This window comes from Camelina sativa, chromosome 15 (genome assembly GCF_030686135.1).
Source record: "Camelina sativa cultivar CO46 ecotype springtype chromosome 15, ASM3068613v1".
NCBI lineage: Eukaryota > Viridiplantae > Streptophyta > Magnoliopsida > Brassicales > Brassicaceae > Camelina > Camelina sativa.
In genome coordinates, this window is record NC_141894.1 from 19,631,875 (window position 1) to 19,655,184 (window position 23,310).

General features: G+C 32.8%; 2 protein-coding genes and 1 long non-coding RNA gene across 3 annotated transcripts; 1 reads left to right on the plus strand and 2 right to left on the minus strand.

Moving 5' to 3' along the window:
* Window positions 1-43: 43 nt before the first annotated feature.
* Window positions 44-2,068, minus strand: LOC104747180 (alpha-1,6-mannosyl-glycoprotein 2-beta-N-acetylglucosaminyltransferase). The gene has a single exon (XM_010468764.3). The coding sequence runs from the start codon at window positions 1,523-1,525 to the stop codon at window positions 230-232; it is 1,296 nt and encodes a 431-aa protein (XP_010467066.1). The 5' UTR covers window positions 1,526-2,068; the 3' UTR covers window positions 44-229.
* A 6,825-nt stretch (window positions 2,069-8,893) lies between these two features.
* Window positions 8,894-13,960, plus strand: LOC147926883 (uncharacterized). Its single transcript, XR_015582819.1, has 5 exons — window positions 8,894-9,090; window positions 9,219-9,300; window positions 9,429-9,510; window positions 9,875-9,942; window positions 13,771-13,960. It is a non-coding gene; the product is annotated as an uncharacterized LOC147926883 (long non-coding RNA).
* Window positions 10,978-13,524, minus strand: LOC147926884 (replication protein A 70 kDa DNA-binding subunit B-like). The gene is made up of 10 exons (XM_087489082.1): window positions 13,318-13,524; window positions 12,942-13,206; window positions 12,742-12,838; window positions 12,537-12,661; window positions 12,370-12,454; window positions 12,149-12,278; window positions 11,870-11,988; window positions 11,665-11,791; window positions 11,370-11,582; window positions 10,978-11,271 (listed from the first exon to the last, which is right to left on the minus strand). Exons 1-10 carry the CDS (start codon window positions 13,462-13,464, stop codon window positions 10,978-10,980), a joined length of 1,602 nt encoding a protein of 533 aa, XP_087345208.1. The 5' UTR covers window positions 13,465-13,524.
* Window positions 13,961-23,310: the final 9,350 nt, after the last annotated feature.

Here is a 23,310-nt window from a genome sequence, read left to right on the forward strand (position 1 = left end):
AACTGCCTGATCAGATTGGTGGAGCGTATCTTAAGACTGCGAAAAAAGAACTGCCTGATCGTATTGAAAGTGAAAAGTGAAATACTTAAGGTGATACAAACAAGACATAACAATCAAAAATACAAGGCGACACCCGAGGCCAATCGATTCACAAAAGCACATAACAAGAAAGAAACCCCTCAAAAAAAGTTACTGAGTATAATATAACCAAATTTACTTGCTAGAAGCTTCATGGAGATTCACTGCTGCTGCCGGAACGATACATAGCGGCAAAATCCAAACATAAATGTCGGTCCCTTTCATCTCCCCAACCTCCCCAACCTTTGAAACCAGCTTTATAACCCGCTTGATGCTTATACACCCGAACTCCCCATTCTTCTTTTATGTTTACAACTTTATCTGTTTCCTTAACTTCAATGTTCACCACCCCATTATCGATGCAGTCACCCTGATCTCCTTTACCTTGATGCAACCCACATTTTCCAAAGTGGACAGCACTAGTCCTAGGCCCTCGCAACGTGTAAACAGGGGAGCCAAATGAGGGGAAAACAGTTGCCCACATCGTTATATCCCAATTGTAATCATCAAAGTAACAAAACTCTCTTGCCTTCTGGTGTATATTCTCCCACACACTTCTATTAAACGAATACCCAACATTTCCCATTCTCTCTGCAACCAAACTTTCAAGCCCTTCTCCTCTTGACTTCACATCAGAAGGTGCTAAATTAGCAGCAAAGCAGTCAGGACATTTTGCGGGTTTCAGCCTCGTGAGAGTCTGTATATTACGGTAGGCATTAGGAAACAGAAAGTGATCTTCCTCAATGAAAAGGATATGACCCTCATGTCTTTTAGTCTCCTCCAACCCATCCCAAACCGTGTTCATCATCCACCACCAGTGATGCTTCAAAGATACAATCTTTGGAGATCGGTGATTCCCATACTGATCAGGATTGCCATCACAATGTGTCTTCACCTCATCACCCTTGTTTATACAGTCATTTGGGGTCACACTGGGGAAACTATTTCGATATACATGAGGCGAATACGGCGAAAATATCTGTTTCACCTGACAAAACTTAATACCTTCCACAATCCTATTCATCTCTTCAAAGTAACCATCATGGCTAACAATCAACAATGTCTCACTAATTCCTTTAACCTTTGACAAACTTTCCACAGTTACTCGAAAATACTGAGCCCGATTGTGCACATACAAGACTATAACCACACGGTCTTTTGCCAAATCCGGATACAGATCCAGATTCCTCGGCGTAAACTGGTTTCTTCTATGCAACCTAAGAGACATTCCATTACCTCTAGCTACTTCTAGCAACGAGGCATTAAGCTTAACTTCCAAATCTTTGTCCAAATCATCCAAATCATCATGGCCAATGGAAGTTCTATTCAAAGCAGTTCTTGGTACAGACACCAACATCAAAACTATAGAGACTGTAACTGCAAATAGAATCCCTAAACGACACAAACCCGTATCTTTCAGTTTCTGCTTCTTCCAAAGATTTGCCATCAGAATAACTACTAAAAACGGAACCACACTCTCACAATATATACTAAACAACTTAAACTCTAAAACCCACTTACGCTCTGCAAAAAAAAAGTGCTTCCTTTACAATCTTCAAATCAGCTGCAACAAGGATTGAAACAAAAAAAAAATCACACCAGCAACAACAAAGATAAAAGACTCGAGCTTTGACTTCAGATCGTCAATACTAATCACAGATTCAACAAAAGAGTAGATTTTTAGAAGAAATCGCGAAATGGGTACTCGGAAAGACACGAGATTTTATCAGGAAAGAAAAAGAAATTTCAGGGTCATTGAGGAATCTCGACGCAAGGTGCCAAGTCTTGCGTCACTTTGGGTTTTGCAATTTTTTCTAAAGTCACCGAGTCAATTGTCACTTAAATTTACTATTCTGCCATTCAATCCTTGACTGCTGTGTTTCCCCCCCTACCCCCCTACAACGAAAGAACTAAACAAATAAAAATGGAATACTAAATAAAATAAATCATTTGCTTCAATTACAAATCTTTTTTCTTCAAAAAACTCAATTACAAATTTTGCAATCAAATTTGTTTGTGAGTAAGTAATTAGTTGGAATGTTGCTTCATTCATGATGTATCTTTGATTATGAGGACACTTATATTTAAAGATTTACTCATATCTTACTTCATTTACACACAGAAATGATGATTTTTAAAGATTTTTATATAGATTAAGAAAATAATTAATGTTTAGTCATAAATCTATTTTTATTTATAATAACATAACTATTAATCAATAGTAGTTCATCAAAATTTGAAATTCTCATTTAATGAATTTTGAAATCTATAATTTCATAGCATTAATTAATAAAAAAAATATAAAAAATTAATTTTTATGATACAAGATAAATTCTTAAAACATCATCTATTCTAATACAGAGGGACTACTATTTTTTTAGTTATCATTCTAGGTAATTTCACACAGTTTAAAAAAATAGATAAACAGATTATTAACTTCTTGTTTCACTATTAAAATTTTATAATATTTAATATTTTTTTAGTAAGAAGTAAATGAGATAATTTTCTATTGAAAAATGAGAAGGACAACTAAACTGAAACAAAAAAATATGCTTAGAATGACACTATTTTAAAATGGATGGAGTAATATTTAGAGTATGTTCTACTCCTTTGGTTATAAAATATATGATTAAGTAAAAATGTGCATATTAAAAAATAACTAGTTTAAAAAAGTTCAACTAATCAGAAATAAGATTATTTATATATTAAAAATTTAAAAATTGTAACTTCTTATATTATAAAAAGAATTCTCTAAAACATCCCTTATATATTAATAGAGAAGCACTCTCACCAAAAAGCTGATATGTCGCGCTCACAGAGCTCATATACCATTTGAATAAAAGTCATTACTTCTCATTATTATTTACATAAATATACCATTGAAATATATGAGTTAATGTTTTTACTATTAGTTTTTAAAAAGGAAAGATTTAATCAACTATTAAAATCCTAAAATGTATTTAATTATCACTTGCATAACCTATTAATTATTAAAAGTAAATTAGATTTCACAAAAAATTATAAACCATCTATTTATTTTTTTGAAATGCTAAACTTATTCTCCTATTTTGAAAAAGTCTGATGACTATTCAACTATATTTTAAAAAAAAAGATAAATGAATAAATTATCACAATAATCATAAAAGTAAATTACATACCACAAACAATTTAAACTTATTCACCTATTTAACTTTTTGAAACGCAAAACTTATTCTCCGGTTTTAAAAAAATCTGATAACTATCCAAGTATTAAAAATTAATTATCACAATATAATCTTATAAACAATTAACATTTCACAAACAATTTTAAATCTATTCACCAATTTAATTGTTTGAAAAATAAAAACTTTGTGTCCTATTTAAAAATTCTAATAACTATTTAAATATATGTGACTCAGCAATCTTAACATGATATCCATGTTGCTGAATTTTTTTAAAACCCTAAACAATCTTAAAAAATAAACTCTACTTACCGATTTTTTTTTACACAAACAAATCTTAAAAATCTCAATATTATTCATAATATTTATTTGTATCGATTTATCCCGCATTATGTGCGGGTTGGTACCTAGTAATATATTATGACACCAAGGAAGTATTTACTAAGATGGTCTTCCAGCGATATACTTTTCACGAAACTCAAATATTAATAATGTATGTTACAATGATAAAGAAACCACAATTTGAGGTTAATAGGAAGATTAAAATTCTCATTTAATGTGAAAAAATCTTATATCATATTAATATTTGGATCAGAAAACGGTTTTTATTTGGAAATAATCATTTTTATAATTTCAAAAATGTGGGGTGTATTTAGTCAATCATTTGGAATGATTACTGTTGAAATGATTAATAATTTTTTTTATTCAAACATAAATATAAAAACAAATTCTAAAATCAAGTGTTATTGAACTAGTGATTTTTAAACAGATTTCTAAATCCGATTATTTTGGAAAAAAATTAAGCATTAGAGTTAATAACTTTGAAATGGTTTAGATGATTTTTTTAGTTAGAAAGACAAACAAATATCTAAATTGCATGCTTTTAGATCGGATTAATTTGGGGTGATTTTTACTGGAATTCATATCTTCCTTAATTCACTCAAATCATCTAAACACTCACTAAAACTCGAAATCATTTAAAATATCTGGTTGGTGGTAGTCAGTATCCTACTATATTAATTGAGAAGTACAAATATGAAACTAACCTTAAAATGTGTAAAACATTACATTCAATTGCTATTAGAAAAAATAGTTAAGCTTAATTAACTAATTTAAATAAATATAATTAAATTAAAAATAAAAAACATTCACATATCAAATATTAAAAAATCTAAAAAAATCTAAAAAAATCTAAAAAAATATTTTCTCTCTCTAATAAATTATGGACGAAATTACTAATTATTTTTTTTAAAATATATAAACCAATCAGAATTTTAAAAACTAAGATTTTTTATCCAAGTATACAATACAATTATTTTTAATAACTAAATTCGAACATTTTGTTAAGATTTCAAATTATGATTCTCCTATCATCTTTATTTTATTTTATTTACAAATTGTTTATAACTTTCATATAATACTTATAATTAATAAAATGCATATTTTCTGCATATGTTGTGATTTGAATTTTTTAAAACGAAGATATATTACTAAATGTATGAAAATGTGTGTTTTAATTTCCACATTGGCGGGTTGGTAAAACTAAATTTATATAAATTAATAATTTTTATTTACTCATAATTATAATATTAAAAGGGAGATTCTCAAAAATAGCACAATTTTAAGTTTTTGTTCCAAATTTAGCATACACTTTTGTATTTTCCAAAATTAGCACACAAATTAAAGCACTAAAATAATTAATTAAGTATTAAATAAAAATCACCATCTTTATCTCTACAATAATGAGATTTCTGAGATTTCGTTTTCACCGGCGTCATCTTCTCCAACTCAGCGAGCTCACGTCTCGATTTCTCCAGAACCATGTGCCCTCTTCTTCTTCTTATTCTTTAATTTGCTCTTTAATCGTTTCACCAAGCTTTGCTATTTGTAATTACCAATTCACAAAAAATCATATGAGCCGAAGCGTGACAAACCATGAGCCAATCGAGTCCTTACTCTCCCAAGACCTTAAAGCATCATAAATTTCTTGCCAATCAATTTTTATTTCCCGATCTTTCGCTATCTATGGGTTTTCGCCGCCGTGTTCACAGCCGTGTTCTCATCACTGATCTGTCCTCGCCGATCTCGCTTGGAGCTCCGATTACATGTTCATATATAGTTCCGATGAAGCATATGACCGAGATATTATCGATTTCGTATTTTGGAGATGTTGGTGACGGAAAGATCTTGAACACCAGCACATTCATTTCAATGATTAATCAAAAGGTACTCCAACATCAATGATGGAATGCTACTCTATGTGTCTTGTGGTATGTATTTGACTCAGAGCTTCAATCTCACTAGTCATATCACTTTATACGTCGCCGATGGAGCGGTTATCAAAGCCCTTTAGGTGAGTGATTGATTTTGATCAAATAAACCTTATATGAAGAACTTGATTCAGGGAATATATTTGGAATTTTTTGGTTTGTGTGTTCTCTAATGATGTTTGATTTTTGAAACTGTGTTTATAGTTGGAGATTTAGGTTTAGACGTGTATCATTGTAAAAATATGTTAATGTTTTGAGTTTTCTTTGGTAGTTGGTGTGATTTTCTTGTGTTATTTTGTGTGTATTGGTTTAGTTTATAACATTATGTTGATGGATAAATGAAGTTTCTGTAAAAGTTTCAGGATAGCTCCAACTCTCTGTTTCCTCTTTGGAATCATAGTAGGCTTGAAGACAATATTGTAATCCTTTTAGCTTATTGTTATGTAGTATCTCTTATGTTCAAAGCATTGGATTTGTTTGAAGTGCTCTTAACAAGAATCACTCTAGTTTTTCCTCTTGTTTAAGTTCTCTATTTTTTAGAATCCCTTCTTCTGTTCTTGCAATTTGAAATCCAGCATCCAGCAAGCAGCATCCAACACTCATTGAAAATTCAGGAAGGATCGCAAGAAATTCAGGAAAGCTTTTTTCCACTTCAGGATGACCTTTATAAAAAGTTTTGATTTCAGGATGAACTTAATGATAGATAATCAGAGAACACTAAAGATTTTTTTCACTCATGGTTTTTTCTTCCTTTGTTGTGTGTTGGTGTTAAGTTTGCTACATATTGATCAGATGAATGAGTTACTAGTAAAGCACCAAAAGGAAATTGTTTCAAGAGATTTTGGCTAAGACAACAACTACAAGTAAAGAAAATTGAAAGATGAGAAGTGAAATTACAATTGTGCAACCACATCTACTAAATTTCTCCTTTATGTGTTTCAAATTTTGTAGTAATGCTGAGTTTTTATGTGGAATATATTCTTGTTTTATGAATTCAAATTATTTTCATAAAATTATTATTTAAAGATGCTTTCTTACTTAATGCATACCTTTGTTGGTAGTTTGTAGACTCCTTTCAACTTGAAAAACCATCACCTAGCACTCCTTGGAAATTTCAGGAAGGAATCCACAAAACTAAAGAAATCTTTCCTCAATTTCAGGATGACCTTCATAAAAAGTTTGAAATTCATTATGAACTTATGGATGACCTTCAAAAAAAATCTAGATAATGGTAAACACACAAATATGCACAAAATGATATCATTACCCTTCACTAGTGGAGTAATGTGAGACAACATATTTAAAATGGTTTTAGTAATATATTATTTAAATTGAGGAAGAATTCGATAATATTTAGGAAGAAACCCTTAAACTTCAGGATAGCCTTCATAAAATATGTAGGAAGACACAATCAAATTATTACTCTTATAGTTAAAATATCAAGATGTTGCCTAAAATAAAATAAAAAATCAGGATGTTGCACAAAATAAAATCAAATATCCTTACTAAATGGAGTTATGTGTGATAGATTAAGGAAAAACAAAAAATTTAAAGATGCAAAAACTTATTTCTTTATATTTAGGAAATATTTCATAATATTTAGGAAAATATTCTTTCAATTTAGTAAAGCTTTCCTAAATATTCAGAAATCGCAAAAATAGTAATGAACATAACCAAAAAATCTTATCTTACTGTCCTCCACCTCATGAACACAACTAGACAACTCCAAAAACTCATTTCTTTATATTAATGGATGAAAGCAAGTTCAAGTTAGTTCTTGGTCTTGCTATATATGCTGAGCTCTGACTACTGTGTGGTTTCATATTCTTTTGCATTTGATGTCTCAGGAAATTGATAGTATACCCGGTCTGATGTCTCAGGAAGACCTTCCTAAACTTCATGGAAGCTTTGCTAAGTAGTTGTTCAACTCGTTCAAGTAGTTGTTACCATAGAATCTGCTCAATCTTTTCTTATCTTGGCAATCTTAGCCTCGTTCAGAGTTCGAAGTCGTACGTCTACACTCTCTCTCTCTCTCTCAAATTTGATCATTGTCCACTATTTCCCTGAAATTCTTCTTCTTCCTCCGAATCTTGTTATTTTGTAGTTGTATTTTGAAAATTCAGGAAGCATTATTGAGAATTCAGGAAGACTTTCCTCAAACATATTTCCAGATTTCAATTTTTATCCCAAAAAATGGGATTGAAGATTTCTCGAAGCTATGTGATGTATCTACATACGACACAAGATGCAAGTATTATTTGGATATAGTTAAAGAGTGTGTTGACATTTTATAGGTCTATATTCCTTTATCCAGTTGAACTTTATCTGTTTTTAGACATGTATGATGTTTGTGAAACATTTTTGGATTGTTTTTGTACAGTGTCATATGTTTCTGTGTTAGCATTTAGTTTTAACGGTGATTGAACTATATAAATGATTCTATGAAATTCAGGACTAATTCTATGAAATTCGGGAAGGAATCTATGAAATTTAAGAAGGCTTACTTGAACTTCAAGATGATCTTCATAATTTTTTTTGGATTTTCTAACATCAAGATGTGCATAAAAATAAAATCATTACCACTTACTAATTGAGTAATCTACTAATATTTGACACATTGAAGCAAAACAAAAAAATAATAATTTAGAAAGACATTTATTTAAAATTTAGGAAGGATAGAATAATATTTAGGAATGACTCATTGCAATTCAGGATCGTTTTCATAAAAAAAAAAAATTGAAATATCATATGAGATTACCTATTTAAAGATAGTTCTTGTATAAACCTCATAATGTTTGAAAATAACTCAATGCATAAAATTTATCATATTGGAGTAATCTGTGATACATTAAGACACCACAAAAAAAATAGAAGATTAAAAACTCATTTCTTTAAATTAGGAAGGATTTTATAATATTTAGGAAACTAGATAATAACCCGCGCTGGTAGCGCGGGAGAATAATTCTTTTTTTTTTGGGAAGTATATGATTATAATTATTTGGGTTCTTATATAATATATTGTTGTATAGTGACATTTTGAATCATTTTATAGAACTAATTGTTTTTTAAAAAAAGATATATATAGAAAGTACATATGTTGGACTATATATGAATTAGAATTAGCATGTAGTGTAATTAAGTGTAAGTGGTTAATTAGTTTTATTGTCATCATAAACAAAGTTTTAACCCAAAGTATAACATGTAGATTAATTTAGTTGTCAATGTAATTTTAAAGTGAATAAATTATATGTTTTATTGTGATCTCAAATCACTTTGAATGGCCCATATACGATCCATAAGGGAAATTAACAGATTATATTAATACAGTATATTGAATTTTAGCTAAGCCCAGTACACAGCCCACATTCGTATACTCTTGTTTTTTCCGTCAGCCGCATAATCAGAAAACGAAGAAAGTCTATCTCTTCGTCTGCTCCCTACGAAACCTAATCGAATCAATCGATACTTTTTCAATTTCAAAAACTTTGATTTGTTTTCCAACCGATAATATCTAATCGAATCAAGTGAAGCAATCCGTTGATGCTGGATCAGGAGAGAAATCAGTTGGATTTAAGATAAAGGTCAGTTTTATCCGATTTACAAATTTTTTCAGTTCCCTAATTTGAAGAATTAAGAACCGTAGTGAAATTATAATAATTCAATCACGACAGTTTGATTAATTTGTTTTTCACTTATTGTATTATTACAGCTTATACACAAATTTATTCGAATCAAGCGAAGCAATCCGTTGATGCTGGATCAGGAGAGAAATCTATTGGATTTAAGATAAGGTCAGTCTTATCCGATTTACAAATTTTTTCAGTTCCCTAATTTGAAGAATTAAGAACCGTAGTGAAATTATAATAATTCAATCACGACAGTTTGATTAATTTGTTTTTCACTTATTGTATTATTACAGCTTATACACAAATTTAATCGAATCAAGCGAAGCAATCCGTTGATGCTGGATCAGGAGAGAAATCTGTTGGATATAAGATAAGGTCAGTCTTATCCGATTTACATTATCTGTAATAAGGTTTTTTTTGTTTTTGAACAAAGTATCTGTAATTAGCTTTAGAAAGATTCTTATCCATGTAATAGAATTAGAAATTGTCTAAAGTTGTTCAGTAGAAATCGTGGATACAATCTAATAATTATTGTTTAAAATTTTCAATTCAAAATTTTTCATTTCCCTAATTTAAAGGATTATGAACCGTAGTGAAATTAATAATACAATGACGACAATTTGTTGAATTTGTAAATCTCTTATTGTATTATTACAGCTTATACACAAATTTTGCTTCACAACTCTGTCTCTTTGGTTTACAAATTATATGTTTCTTCTTGACATGTATTAATTTGCAGGACATACTAAGTTTGTTTGGTGCTTTGAATGATAGCGTGGAAGTATGCAACCTCCTCTTATAAGAAACGTAAGTAGTAATCTATATCTGATCAAATTTCCTTATTGTTTAGTGTTAATTCGGTTATGTTCTTGTTTGAATTCATAAATATTTGTGTTTAGATCAGAGTTGTTAAACAGAATTAACCTTAAAGAGAACAAATCATATATCCAGAAATAACTTCAAATATAAGCAAATATCTCTTCAAACAGTTTTATAAGATGGCATGCATAGGTTCATTTTGTTGTTTACCTCAATGGTATCCATTGGGCCAACATTCACCACTTGACCAAGAACATCTGAAAAATACATGACATGTAAACACACGTTAGTTGTTATTTATTAAGAAATACCGCAGCTTAAACTTTAAATAAGAAATAATTCATGCTTCCAAAAACTAACCAATCAAGTAGAAGGGATTAAGATCCCCAACAATGATGTTTTGAAAGTCGGGCAATGTGAGGTACATATCATCAGATATACTATCTTAACAACCTAATCGTAATTTTCTAAACACATGCTTGTTGCTACCTTAAAATTAGGAATAAATTGATTAATTGTAACAAATAAAGTTATAAGATTTAGATTTTTCTTTAGAATTCATTCGTGTAGCTTAGCTATATCTTCATGTAATCAGAAGTATAGTGTTTTTACGGGTATTATCATTGTACATAAAGTTATGATGTAGTTAGTCATATTTTTTTATTTTCCCTTGTAATTAACATTATGTTTTTCTTTAATATGACAGCAATAGGAGAACATTGGTTGGAGATTCTGTTGAATCAGCAGAGATTAACAGGTCAGTGTATAGTCTAAAGATTTAATATATGGCGGGAAAATTGGATTTTTATTGATATGATGTTGCCTTTTTAAACAAAATACAAATGCGTTCTACAAATTACTAAGTATATTATAGTAGAAGAGAATTCTACTAATGTTATCCATAGTAAATGTATTTTTTGGAAAAAAAAAAAATACTAAAAGCCAACCCTAACTTAAGTCTAAAATCTGCCCACAGTTTTATTAGGCCAACATCCTCCACTTGATCACTTGATTTCTAGCGACTCAGTTCACTGCATATTCTGATTCTTTGGTATCTCCATTGTCCACCTCATGAGAGAGATTTGGTTTTCCACCTTCCGTTTTCACAATCTTCACTCCCTTCTGTTCCTCAATTTTCTCCAGTTTGACTGCCTTCAGTTTCATCACCTTCTCATCTTGTTTTTCAAACATGATTGACTTACCCATGATCTTCTTATTAGTTGAGTTTCCTTCATCGTTTTCTCTAACCCTCTTTGATGATGGAGTAGAGAAATCAGAAGCAGATGTTTCACTGCTATTGGTAAGCAACAAAATATCCTGTAATTTAAAATACACATTTTTTTATTAAACTTTTCACTTTCTACTAAATTAAAGAATTGACAATATATATGTTTTAAAGACGATAAAATATCTACCTGATCACCGGAAATGATTTGAGATGGGTTGCCTTGTCCCTCTGAATCATCAAGGTCATCTATCTTCACCCCTTCTGTTCCTGGCCAAATCTTTCTAACTCGGTATGTCTCATTGCCACCATAAAGGTTGTCAATTTCAACTAACACCAGAAGCTGAAATGTCTTCCCAACCAAATTCTTCAGAGCAAGGGGTAGATTGGATGGATCCTGTAGCTACATTTATTGGCCAGAGATACGGAATATTAGCATTTTATGACTACTTACATCTAAACTTTAACTAACAAATGGTACTTACATCATCATCATAAACACCATCAAGTAGGTCATGAGCAGTTTGTCCAACGATCTCAGAAGCTGAACCATCAAACAGCATACACTTCATTTCTCCTGTCTGATCTATGACACTCACATGTAACTTGAACCTATGAATGAGAAAGTTAGTCTGTGATTCTGTGCAGTTCTGTAGTATTTGTTTGTTTCTGTGAAGTATAAAAAACTACCTTGGTACGACTTGTGTGATGTTCAGATTGCACTTAGGACACCAGAAAGTTAGCTTTCTTGGTTTTGTCAGGAAAGAAGTCTCCTTCTTTTTGTTTCCTTCCACTTTTTTGCTACATTTCTTACAGCCGAGATAAAATCAACCCATATCTGTATCAATTGATGCGATTGTGCACATGACTTTACATTTCGAAACCTGGTGAATTGAAAAAGCGTTTTATAAAAACTGCATATTCATAAATTTACACAACAAACTATATCTAAATTCTTGATTTAGTTACCTCCATTTGACCCAGCAGTTGGTCGATTGTCTTCCTAGGATACTGATCAAAGAAGTCACCATTATGAGCCATTAGCTCCAACCGTGGCTTAGTTTGACTGATGGTCAGACTAAGACCATCGTTGGGCAGACTGGATTTAAAACAAAAACACAAAATATTAAATTCACCATATGACTTCAAGATCTACAATAGTTAAGTAGTAGGTCACGTTGCTAATTTACCTTGCCGTGAATTCAATCACCTCAGCATAATCCGGGTTGATGATGATGTCAGATACATCAAAAGCATTGGTGATTTGATTTTCACCTATAGACATAACAATTAAACAGTTTATTTTTTTTTTAATGATTCATAAAACTATGTTTTAGGTAGGTTGAATATGACTTACCTCTGAAAGTATGAATCTTTGCAAATCTGATCAAACAAACCACCAACTGACCAGCCGCGTCTTGGCATGCATGGTAAACTTGATCAGCAAATTTGCCCCACATTGTGCATGGTAGACGGTCATTGCTACATCAATGATAACATAGTAAAAAAATTAGGGATGGTTTTATTGACAATAAAATAAGTGGTTAGATCATTTCTTTTACCTTATGTTTCTGATTTCAAACTCCAGCTTTTTGGTTGGTTTGTTGTTTACCTCAATGGTATCCATTGGGCCAACATTCACCACTTGACCAAGAACATCTGAAAAATACATGACATGTAAACACACATTAGTTGTTATTTATTAAGAAATACCGCAGCTTAAACTTTAAATAAGAAATAATTCATGCTTCCAAAAACTAACCAATCAAGTAGAAGGGATTAAGATCCCCAACAATGATGTTTTGAAAGTCGGGCAATGTGAGGTACATATCATCAGATATATTCACACACGGGGTTACATGAGTGTTGTTCACGAAGCCCATCTTGAATGGATGGTTGGTAACCCTGTATTGGCCTCTCACCTGGGTTAATCCGAAATTTTCAATGATCCTCCACTCACCTTTTGTAATCTGCCTCTCGAACTTACCCACAAGTTGTTTCTTGATGGAAGCATGAATCTTGGAACCCTGATTATGATGGTTGTAAAACGAAAAAGAAACAGTTAAAACATTGAATATAAGCTGTTTTCTATTTATTGAATAAATACTCGTAAAGATACTATGTTTATAATAACAAACCCTTTGGTCAGCTAACACCATCTCCATTGTTTCTCCAGACTGCGCAGTGTACTGCTTCCACGAATGAAGGACCTTAACCTGAACACGCCAAGTGCTTTTGTACGGCTTGACATCAGCGAGGTAAGTCATTGCCATTAGACCATTCATTTTGAGTAAATAGTTTGCTGAAAATGCTAAGAAGGCTGTTTGCGTTGATGGTTTGTATAAAGCTGCTAATGGGCTGTTTATATAGTAATTGTAGCAGCGTTAGGTTTTAGTGACCGAGATTACAGTTTGATCTTATCATCAAGATGAGATTATTCGTTTAATCAGATGTACCACTGGTATATTCTATTAAACTAAGATATGTTAGTTGTGTAGCTTTTCTAGATATCAAAATTCAGATCATGTTAATGTTGAAATGAGAATCTTAGTTGTGTAGTTGCGGGATTGTATTCTGATTTTTTTGTTCAGGTTGTTGTTTAGGTTTGAAGAATTCTATTTTGGTGGGATTTCGGAAATCTGCTATGATCTCATAGTGTGATAGATGATCTTATTTTTGTATTTTTGTAATGTATATTTGTAATGTATAGATAGGAAACAAATGTACTATGTTATTGTTGTACGACTATTCGGTTAAATAGATGCAGTCTCTATTTAATCATACACTTATGTAAATCTGTATGTTATATATCACTTGTGGTGTGCATTAACATTATGATCATGTATACAACAAAGAAAATACCTTTGTGTTGTTAAATCATGTTAGTTCTTATGCTATATATCACTTGGGGTGTTGAATAGCATTTTGATTTTGTCTGCAAAATATATAATACTTTTGTTGTATGGGCTTGGGTTATAAAATTTCTTACTATAATATATATTATATTATTATTTTTGTAATTTTAATTTACTGTTAGTAATTAGTTATTTGTAACAATTTTATTTTACGATTTTATATATAAAAGGTAATTTGAAATAGCTATTAATTAGGGTAACCATTTTGTAGATATTATATTTTGGTATTAATATACAGTGGCATATTGTGTAATATTTTACATAATATAGGGTTAAAGATTTAAAGGGTTGCTTAAATAATATAGTAAGATTATACTTGAATTTTAGGAAGAATTTCCTGAATGTTCAGAAATCTCAGAAATGGTGACGAACCGTTTACTCTCACCAACTGTTTCTATAACTTATTTTTGTATAGATTTTTACACACACAAACTTATTTACTCTTACTAACTGTTTTGTTCATAATGACATTATATCAAACACTTGGTATGCAATAACTTTGGCAAGAAGAGAAGAGAAGAGAAGCTTCTATTGTTTCTTCTGAGTAAATTTGGCTCCATAGCTTCACCTGGATCAATACATCGACCTCTGTGAATTTAATACCCATCAAATCATGAATAATCACCTAATTAATAATCATCAAATCATATTTGTTTTGCTCTTAATTTCAATAATTAGAGTGACAGATTTTGTTGACGAGATCTCAATCTGATCCTTCACGGTGGCGTCAACGTACGGGAAATGACACGCTCTCTCCATAAGAAAGCCACTATCATCATCTCCTCCTTCACCACCAGCTTTGGTTGTTAGAGCTCCTCCGGCGAGGAAACCGAGTCATGAATATCCCTTTTGGCAGCAATACTAGTTTATCGGTCTTCCCTTTGTCATGCCTTTGAGATTCTTCTATCTTGTTCTCTTCCCTTACCTTAGCCTCGATCTGATTTCGATTATACGCCGGCCTCCGCCGCTGGGTCTGGTAAAGAAAGTGTTGAGCTGTGTTTCATTTCATTAAGTGCCTTTCAAAATCGGAAAGACGATTGTTGGAGGAAGACGATCCTGGAGATGACGATTGTTCGAGGAAGACGATGCTATAAGAAGACATATACGACATCACAACTAGATGGAGCCACCTCATCTCGCCGGAAAAGACATCGGAGCATGTTGACGAAGTTAATGGATTTGATATCACACAAAATCAATAATTTATTTTGTTATATAAAATAAATAATAATTTGAATATATAAAAATGCTAGTTTTGGAAATTTGAGAGTGTGTGCTAACTTTGGAAGAAAAACTTAAAATAGTGCTATCCTAGGGTATTTCTCATATTAAAATTACTATTTTATATTTCACAAAATATGATGCAAATACAACAATTAAACAATATAAAACTGTAATAATACGTCAAAAAGAAAATATTATAATATTCTAAAATAATTAGTATTCATATAGACTAATAGATTTACATAATAATTAAAAATAAATATTATCTCAAACAAAATAATTTAAAAAAAAAAACAATAATTTTTATTATTATATTATAAATTTTTTAAAAAATGTTGACCCGTGCTTTAAGCACGGGATATATCCTAGTTTTGTAATTATCTTTTCTACTAGTTAGTTGTAAATTGTAAATGTCTTTCCAAACTATATATTATTGAACTTAAATATTACGTAATTTATTTGAAGTATATTATCCAATATAATATATATATATATATATATATGTACATAAAAAGAGAATTCATTAACATTTTTAGTTAAATATGAGTTATATAACTCAAATATTGTCCTTTAAACGTGAATCTTGAAGAGATTTTAGGCATATCAAATGAATTACACTAGGATTTAACCCGTGGTACACCACGGGACAATAACTTATTTAATTTTTATATATAATTTTATATTTTAAAATGATTGAGTTTCTTTTATTTATACAGATGTTACAATGTTAGTATATATTTTGGTGTATTTGCAATAAGGAGTTGTATTTTTTATTGAATTTAGATAGGCTTGTAAAATCTATAAATAATGCAAATCATATTTACTAAAATAATCTATGAATACAATACGTTTATATTTGTAAATATATTTATAGTTGTAAGACTTGATACAACTCATAACTGAATATATGTGAGTTAAATTTGAAATAAATATAATTATTAGTATTTTAGAAATAAAATGTAGTAATTGTAAACTCCAAAAGTATATATTAAAAATTATAATGAGTAAAACACATCTATTTAGTAACTACCAAACAGTAATAGTTATCATCAAGTATTAAATTTTAATTATAAACTTTTTTATTCACATACAGTAAAGAGATAAGTACTTACGTTGAACGTTTGCCTTATAGGTGAAGCCTAAAGATAGTTTTGGAGATTTAATGGCTTAAAACTTAATGAGTAGAATTATTTTTGGAAAAATCAGAATGTATAGATGTTGTTAAGATTTTATGGCAATAAATGTAATAAATGTTGGTCGATTAAAGAAGGTTTAGTAATTGAGTTGCTGTGTAATGTTATTTATGGAAATTTTTGAGGGGTTAATGTTGTAAATAAAAATTTAAATAAGCAATACTTAAAGGGCATAACACAAAATGTACTTCAAAAATGTTAATATAGATTTTAATTATAAACTTTTTTATTCACATACAGTAAAGAGATAAGTACTTAAGTTGAACGTTTACCTTATAGGTGAAGCCTAAAGATAGTTTTGGAGATTTAATGGCTTAAAACTTAATGGGTAGAATTGTTTTTGGGAAAATCAGAATGTATAGATGTTGTTAAGATTTTATGGCAATAAATGTAATAAATGTTGGTCGATTAAAGAAGGTTTAGTAATTGAGTTGCTGTGTAATGTTATTTATGGAAATTTTTGAGGGGATAATGTTGTAAATAAAAATTTAAATAAGCAATACTTAAAGGGCATAACACAAAATGTACTTCAAAATGGTAATATAGATTTATCCAATTAGGTTTAAAAAACAGTGTTAATGGCTCTGATTATTTTTATCTAAAGTTGATTTATTTTAAATCTTAAATTTGCATACTATTGGAGTCGGGTTTCGCTGCTCCTGGGCCAGCATTTGGCCCGCTCAAAAATGATATGCTTAACGGGCTTTGGGCCCAAATTGACAACAAGCCTGCGGATATCCCAAAGATAAAAGAGCGACGAGGTCAAGCGGTTGAGTGAATCACGGGAGATCAGGACTGAGCGAGGAAAGATCGATGGAGTAAATCTCGGGATCCAAGCACAAGACAGAAGTAATTTAAATACCGCGATGAAAAGTGTAAAAAGATATAGAAAACTCGAGCATTAGACTTATAACTTCGCAAGAGCATCTTGATCAATATTAATACAAAATCCAGTTCGGTTGTTTCTCTTAAGTTCATATCGATTTCTACTGAAAAAGCCTGCCCAGATTATATCCTTCATTCGAATACTTTAAATTGTTGTTTCTCACACCAACACATACTCAACAAAGATTTGGACAAAACGTTAAAGGTGGGGAATGATTTTTTAAAATCGCTAAAGTTGAGGAATTTTATGGTCATTTTTCCGAAATTTTATCAAACAATTTTTGTCATAAAAGAAAAACAATTTAATTACGTCAAGTAAAGTATTCAAATTTTTTCATTTTATAAGGTTTTATAGTCTCGGGTTATTTTTATTTATGCATGTGCACAACACAAATCAATCTTCCAAGTTAATAACTTAATTACTAATTTTCTTTTGGATATATGGTGGCACACAAGGAAGACGATGTAAACATGTACACAAAATTCCTGGCTTCGCGTCACGACAATCACAACGAGGAAAGTCATATATATGTCCTTTAATAAGGTGCTCTATGCACGTCTTGTTTCCATCAGCACCACATTTATCATCGAACCATTCGATAATTTCACACTGCACCGCTTCAATCTCTAGAATTATATCAACCACAGATATTATTAAAATTATAGATTTAATAAAAAATTATATATATAAAGTAATGATGAATGAATATTAGGATTTTTCTTTTATCACAACTTTTGCGATATGAAATTTTATTATCAAGATAAAATTGAAAGAATTCTGAATGGTTGTTTTTATACGAGTAAAAAGTTAAATCAAAAGGAAAATAATTTATTACCTTTGAAATGGCTTATGACAAGGAAAAGGAAAATAAAAGAAACCACAACCAAACTAGCAAATCTCATGATTCAACAAATTGATAAATAAAATATCCAAAAACTTGTGTTTTCTTTAATCTTGTAAAGAATAGAATTTTTATTTTTTTAGAAAACCAAAAAGATTAAGAAGAAGATCTATGGGGAAAAAAGAAAAAAAAAAAAAGAAAAACAATGAGATAGAAAGCTTAATGGCTCATTTTAACTATTCAATTTCTTAGCTCAATGGCTTTCTATTTATTTCCTTTTTGTTAGGGATATCTTAAGATTTTAGGCAAATAAATATATCAATATATTTTTTTGGTCAAATAATAAGATATATCTATATATGATAATAAATCTCCTTACTTAAGGAAAACAATTAGTTAAATGAATCACAAACAATTGATTTTTTACCAAGATATCTTCAATCAAAACTACAAGAATCACTATAACCTTTCTCACATAAATATTAAAGTGTCTGCTTTCAAAAACATATGCAAGCAGTTTCAACATAGCACATTCGTATTTTTGACAAATAAACAAAAAAAAAAGAGCACATTCGTACTTGTTCATAATTCTTTCTTTTTTTCGTCATTTGTTCATAATTTATTTGGCCACTTTTACTAAACATGATAGCTTTCTAAGGAGGATTCCTGCAAAAACCAGAATTCAACTAAAACTAGTAAACTACCAACCGGCCTACCAAAACGCTAGAACTCCCATCTTCTGTGCATCAACCGGCAAGATGATGAAACAATTACTGAAAAGCGCAATGACTCGAGAAAAAAAAATAACCGAGATTCACAACAAAGTGGATGAAAGTTCATAAGGAGGTCAACGGAAAGATTGAGAGCTCGTACTCTCAAGTCAAGTCCCTAGCTAGTTCATCAGTGAAGGAGTTTAGAAAACATAGAGATTTTGATGACTAACTTGTATTTTCCTTAAAGTTTCCTTTAGGGTTTTTACATCTTTTATATACAAGGTAAGAGGAACAATCTAGAAATCTTTATCTTGGAGGACAGCTGTATTAGGGTGAGTCACCAACTTCGTACTGTCTCTGCAACTCTCTGTATTGTCGCTGCAACTCTCCGTATTGTCGCTGCAACTCTCCGTATTGTCGCTGTAACTCTGTTTTGACCATTGAGATGTGTCAGTAATCAAACTTTGATGTTGGGCTTGGGCTTGAGGCTTGTTTCCTGAGGCCTTATCTTCTACACTCTCCCTCAAAGGTTGGTGGGGAAGTGACCGGAGGAGGAGACACGCCAAGTTTGCCTCGAAGGTCAAAGAATGATGGACGTGGTAATGGCTTCGTGAAGATGTCAGCAAGCTGAAGCAGTGCAGGAATGTGGTGTGTTTCTATCAAGCCGAGACCAACACGTTCTCTGATGTAGTGAAAGTCTTTGTCAAAGTGTTTAGTCCAATTATGCAGAGCAGGATTAGCGGACAGGTACACTGCAGACAGGTTGTCACAGAAGACTCGAGTAGGTTGATATTGAGGAATTCCAATGTCTCGCAGTAGAGAAGATATCCATGTGAGTTCTCGAGCAACGACGGATAAAGCACGATACTCTGACTCTGTAGAGGAGTTGGAGAGTGTTTTCTGTCTTTTGGCAGACCAGGACACGAGGGTTGATCCGAGCAAGATACAGAATCCTGAGGTCGATCTTCGTGTGTCTTTACAACCAGCATAGTCACTATAGCAAAATGCAGAGAGAGTCGGATTGTTGTGCTTTCTTATTGGCATCCCAAGATTCAGGGTGCCTTTGACATACCTGAGAATCCTTTTGAGTAGAGTGAATTCGGAATTGGTTGGAGCGTGCATCCGTTGGCAGATGAAGTTCACTGTAAACTGAAGATCAGGTCTTGTTATTGTCAGGTATTGGAGCTTGCCTGCGAGACTCCGAAGGTATGTAGGCTCAGAGAATGGTGTTACATCGAGTTTCTCCAAGGTTTGAGGTAGAGGTGTAGGCATTGGATTGCAGTTCGTCATGCCTGCTTGATGTAGTATGTCAGAGGCATAGCCTTTTTGATGTAGGAAGAGACCATCCTCACACGACTCAAACTCTATCCCAAGAAAATATTCGGTGGACCAAGATCCTTCATAGAAACCCTATTGTTTAGAGCGATGAGGAGTTTGCCCAGGAGGTGAGTGTCACTCCCAGTTAGAAGAATGTCATCGACATACAGTAGTAGTACTAGCGTGTGGTTCTCTTGATTGCAGACAAATAATGACGGATCAGAGGTGCTGCATTCGAAACCAAAGTCAATTAAAAAGTTGCTGAAGGTGTCAAACCAAGCTCTTGGCGCCTGTTTTAGGCCGTATAGGGCTTTGGTGAGACAACAGACATGATCTGGCTTTTCTGGATCAACAAATCCTGTCCGTTGATACATAAACACCAGCTCTTGTAGTTCGCCGTGCAGGAAAGCATTCGACACATCAAGCTGTTTGATAGGCCATCCTTGATTTGTTGCAGTATCCAAGACGAGTTGGATTGTTGTTGTTCTGACAACTGGACTGAATGTCTCGAGGTAGTCAAGCCTCTCTTCATGATCAAAACCTTTTGCCACGAGTCTGGCCTTTATCTTGTCTATCGTACCATCAGGTTTATGTTCCATTTGGAAGACAAAATGTTCATATCTTCAGTGGGAGGTACCAAGACCATGTATGCAACATATGTATGCGACCAATCTCATCCATGACTGCTCCGTTCCACCCCGGATGCTTCATTGCAGAAATAATACTTTTTGGTTCATCACTTGTAAATTTAGAAGCAAGAAGTACATACCGAGTATTTGGCTTGTGAATTCCATCCTTTGATCTAGTTATCATGGAATGAAGATTATTTGGCTGGATTGGATCAGGAAGTGGATCCAACTCGGCTTGAGTGTCACCAATGTCGGAGTCGGAGTCAGTGTCATTATTGGAATTAGTATCTTCAGATGCGTTGATCACTGGTTCTGCCGGTTGAGTTGATGCAGGTTCTGAGACCGGTTCTGCAGTGTGAGTTAATGCAGGTTCTGAGACCGGTTTGGACAACAATTGTATAGGAGTTATGTCTGTTGGTGTCGTGAGTGGCTCAGAGTCTTGCCAAGCCCGTAGCAGAGGTGCTAATAACTGGGAGAAAGATGTTTGAATTTATGATTGATAGGAAAGTGCTCTTCATCAAAAATGACGTGGCAAGAGATGTAGACCTTCCCAGTCGGAGGATATAGACATCGATAACCTTTATGGTGATTACTGTAACCTAAAAACACACATTGCAATGATCTTGGATCAAACTTGGTTGCTGCAATTGGTCTCAAACATGGATAGCAAGCAGAGTCGAAAACTCGGAGGTAAGAGTAATCCACTTTTTGTTGAAGAAGTGTTTCCTCAGGACTATTATTGTGGAGAACTGAGGAGGGTAGAAGATTAATGAGATAGTTAGCTGTGAAAAAAGCTTCTACCCAGTAATTTGAGAGGAGTGTGACTATGAAACAACATGGATAAGCCAAGCTCCACCAAATGTCTGTGTTTTCTTTCTGCAACTCCATTTTGCTGAGGAGTGTAGGGACATGAGATTTGATGTTTGATCCCATGTTCACCTAAATGAGTTTTGAAGGCATTGCTTGTGAATTCTCCCACACCATCACTCTGAAATATATTTACCTTTGAACTGAACTGATTCTCAACTAACTTTTGAAACGCAACAAAGACTGACATGAATTCGGATTTCAAGCGCAAAGGATAAAACCAAGAAAACCGAGAATGAACATCAACAAAAACCACATAGTATTTCAATCCTTGATTTGATACAACTGGTGAAGGACCCCAAAGATCACAATGGATTCGGTCTAAGGGTTTTAAAGCTCTAGAATCAGAAGAAAAAAACTGCAACTTAGTACTCTTCCCCATCTGGCAAGGCTCACAAACAGGGGACAATCTGCTCTTATTGACTTGTATCTCCTTGCTGGTTTGAAGGTGTTGAAGAATCTTAGAGTTGGAGTGTCCTAAGCGATGATGACAAGTATCTAGATCAGCTCCACACTGTCGGTTTGAGTAGAACGCTACACACTCTTGATTCTGCAACACATAGAGTCCTTCTTTACGAGGACCCTTTGACACCACTTTCTGAGTGGTCAAATCGATTATGTAAACCATATTAGATTCAAAGAACACACCACATGAATAATCATCGCATAATTTGGATACAGATAGGAGAGACTTTTTCATTTCAGGACAGACTAAGACCTCATTTAAGGGAATGATACCTTTGGAAGAGGAAATGGTGGTGGATCCAACATGTGTGATAGGCAGATAGGCTCCATCTCCAACCATCACTGCATCATTTCCCTCATATGCGGTTAATTCTTGCAGACCAGAGGTTGATGTTGTGACATGAGCAGTAGCACCTGAGTCTGGATGCCATTCTCTTCCACTTTCATCTCACACACGCAGGGAAGAAAAAGCTTGAGTAGATACCTCACTTTGATAGTTGTTGTCAAAACGATTATAACATTTCAGAGCCGTGTGACCAATAGGACCACAAATCTGACACACGGGTCGCTCTCCCTATGACGAAGAGCCAGTTTGATGCTGAGGGAACCCTCGACCTCTTGTCGTATAACCTCCTCTACCTCGGTTCTGACCAAAGCGACCACGACCCCTATGATTTGGAGAGAACTGAGGAGCACAGGGATTTGTCTTCTCAGTCATAAAGGCAATATGCAGAGTGACAGTGTTGGTGTCATCGTATTACTGCAATTTACTATCAAAGCCTTGGACCTCAGTGATAACATCATTGAAGGTTGGAGCTGGTAGCTTACTCAGAGAGCTCTGTATCACAGTCGCGATAGGGTCATACTCGCGACCTAGACCATTCAAGAAACCGAAGATCTTCATGGATTCATCAACCGGTTTACCGATGGAGCTCAATGAATCGCAGATGGACTTAAACTCGCGGCAGTAAGTGGAGAGGGACTTATCTTTCTTGGAGAGGAGCTGAAGACTGCAGCGAAGGGAAAACTCACGAGCTACACTGCTTTTGTTGAAGTTTTCTGCAAGCGACAACCAGATCTC

Coding starts and splice junctions, on each gene's coding strand:
- LOC104747180 (XM_010468764.3), bottom strand. CDS start 1,525: ATGGCAAATCTTTGGAAGAAGCAGAAACTGAAAGATACGGGTTTGTGT.
- LOC147926884 (XM_087489082.1), bottom strand. CDS start 13,464: ATGAATGGTCTAATGGCAATGACTTACCTCGCTGATGTCAAGCCGTAC. Junction 12,662..12,741: donor TTTGAAATCAGAAACATAAG/GTAAAAGAAATG, acceptor TCATTGATGTAG/CAATGACCGTCTACCATGCA. Junction 11,272..11,369: donor AAATCATTTCCGGTGATCAG/GTAGATATTTTA, acceptor TTTAAATTACAG/GATATTTTGTTGCTTACCAA.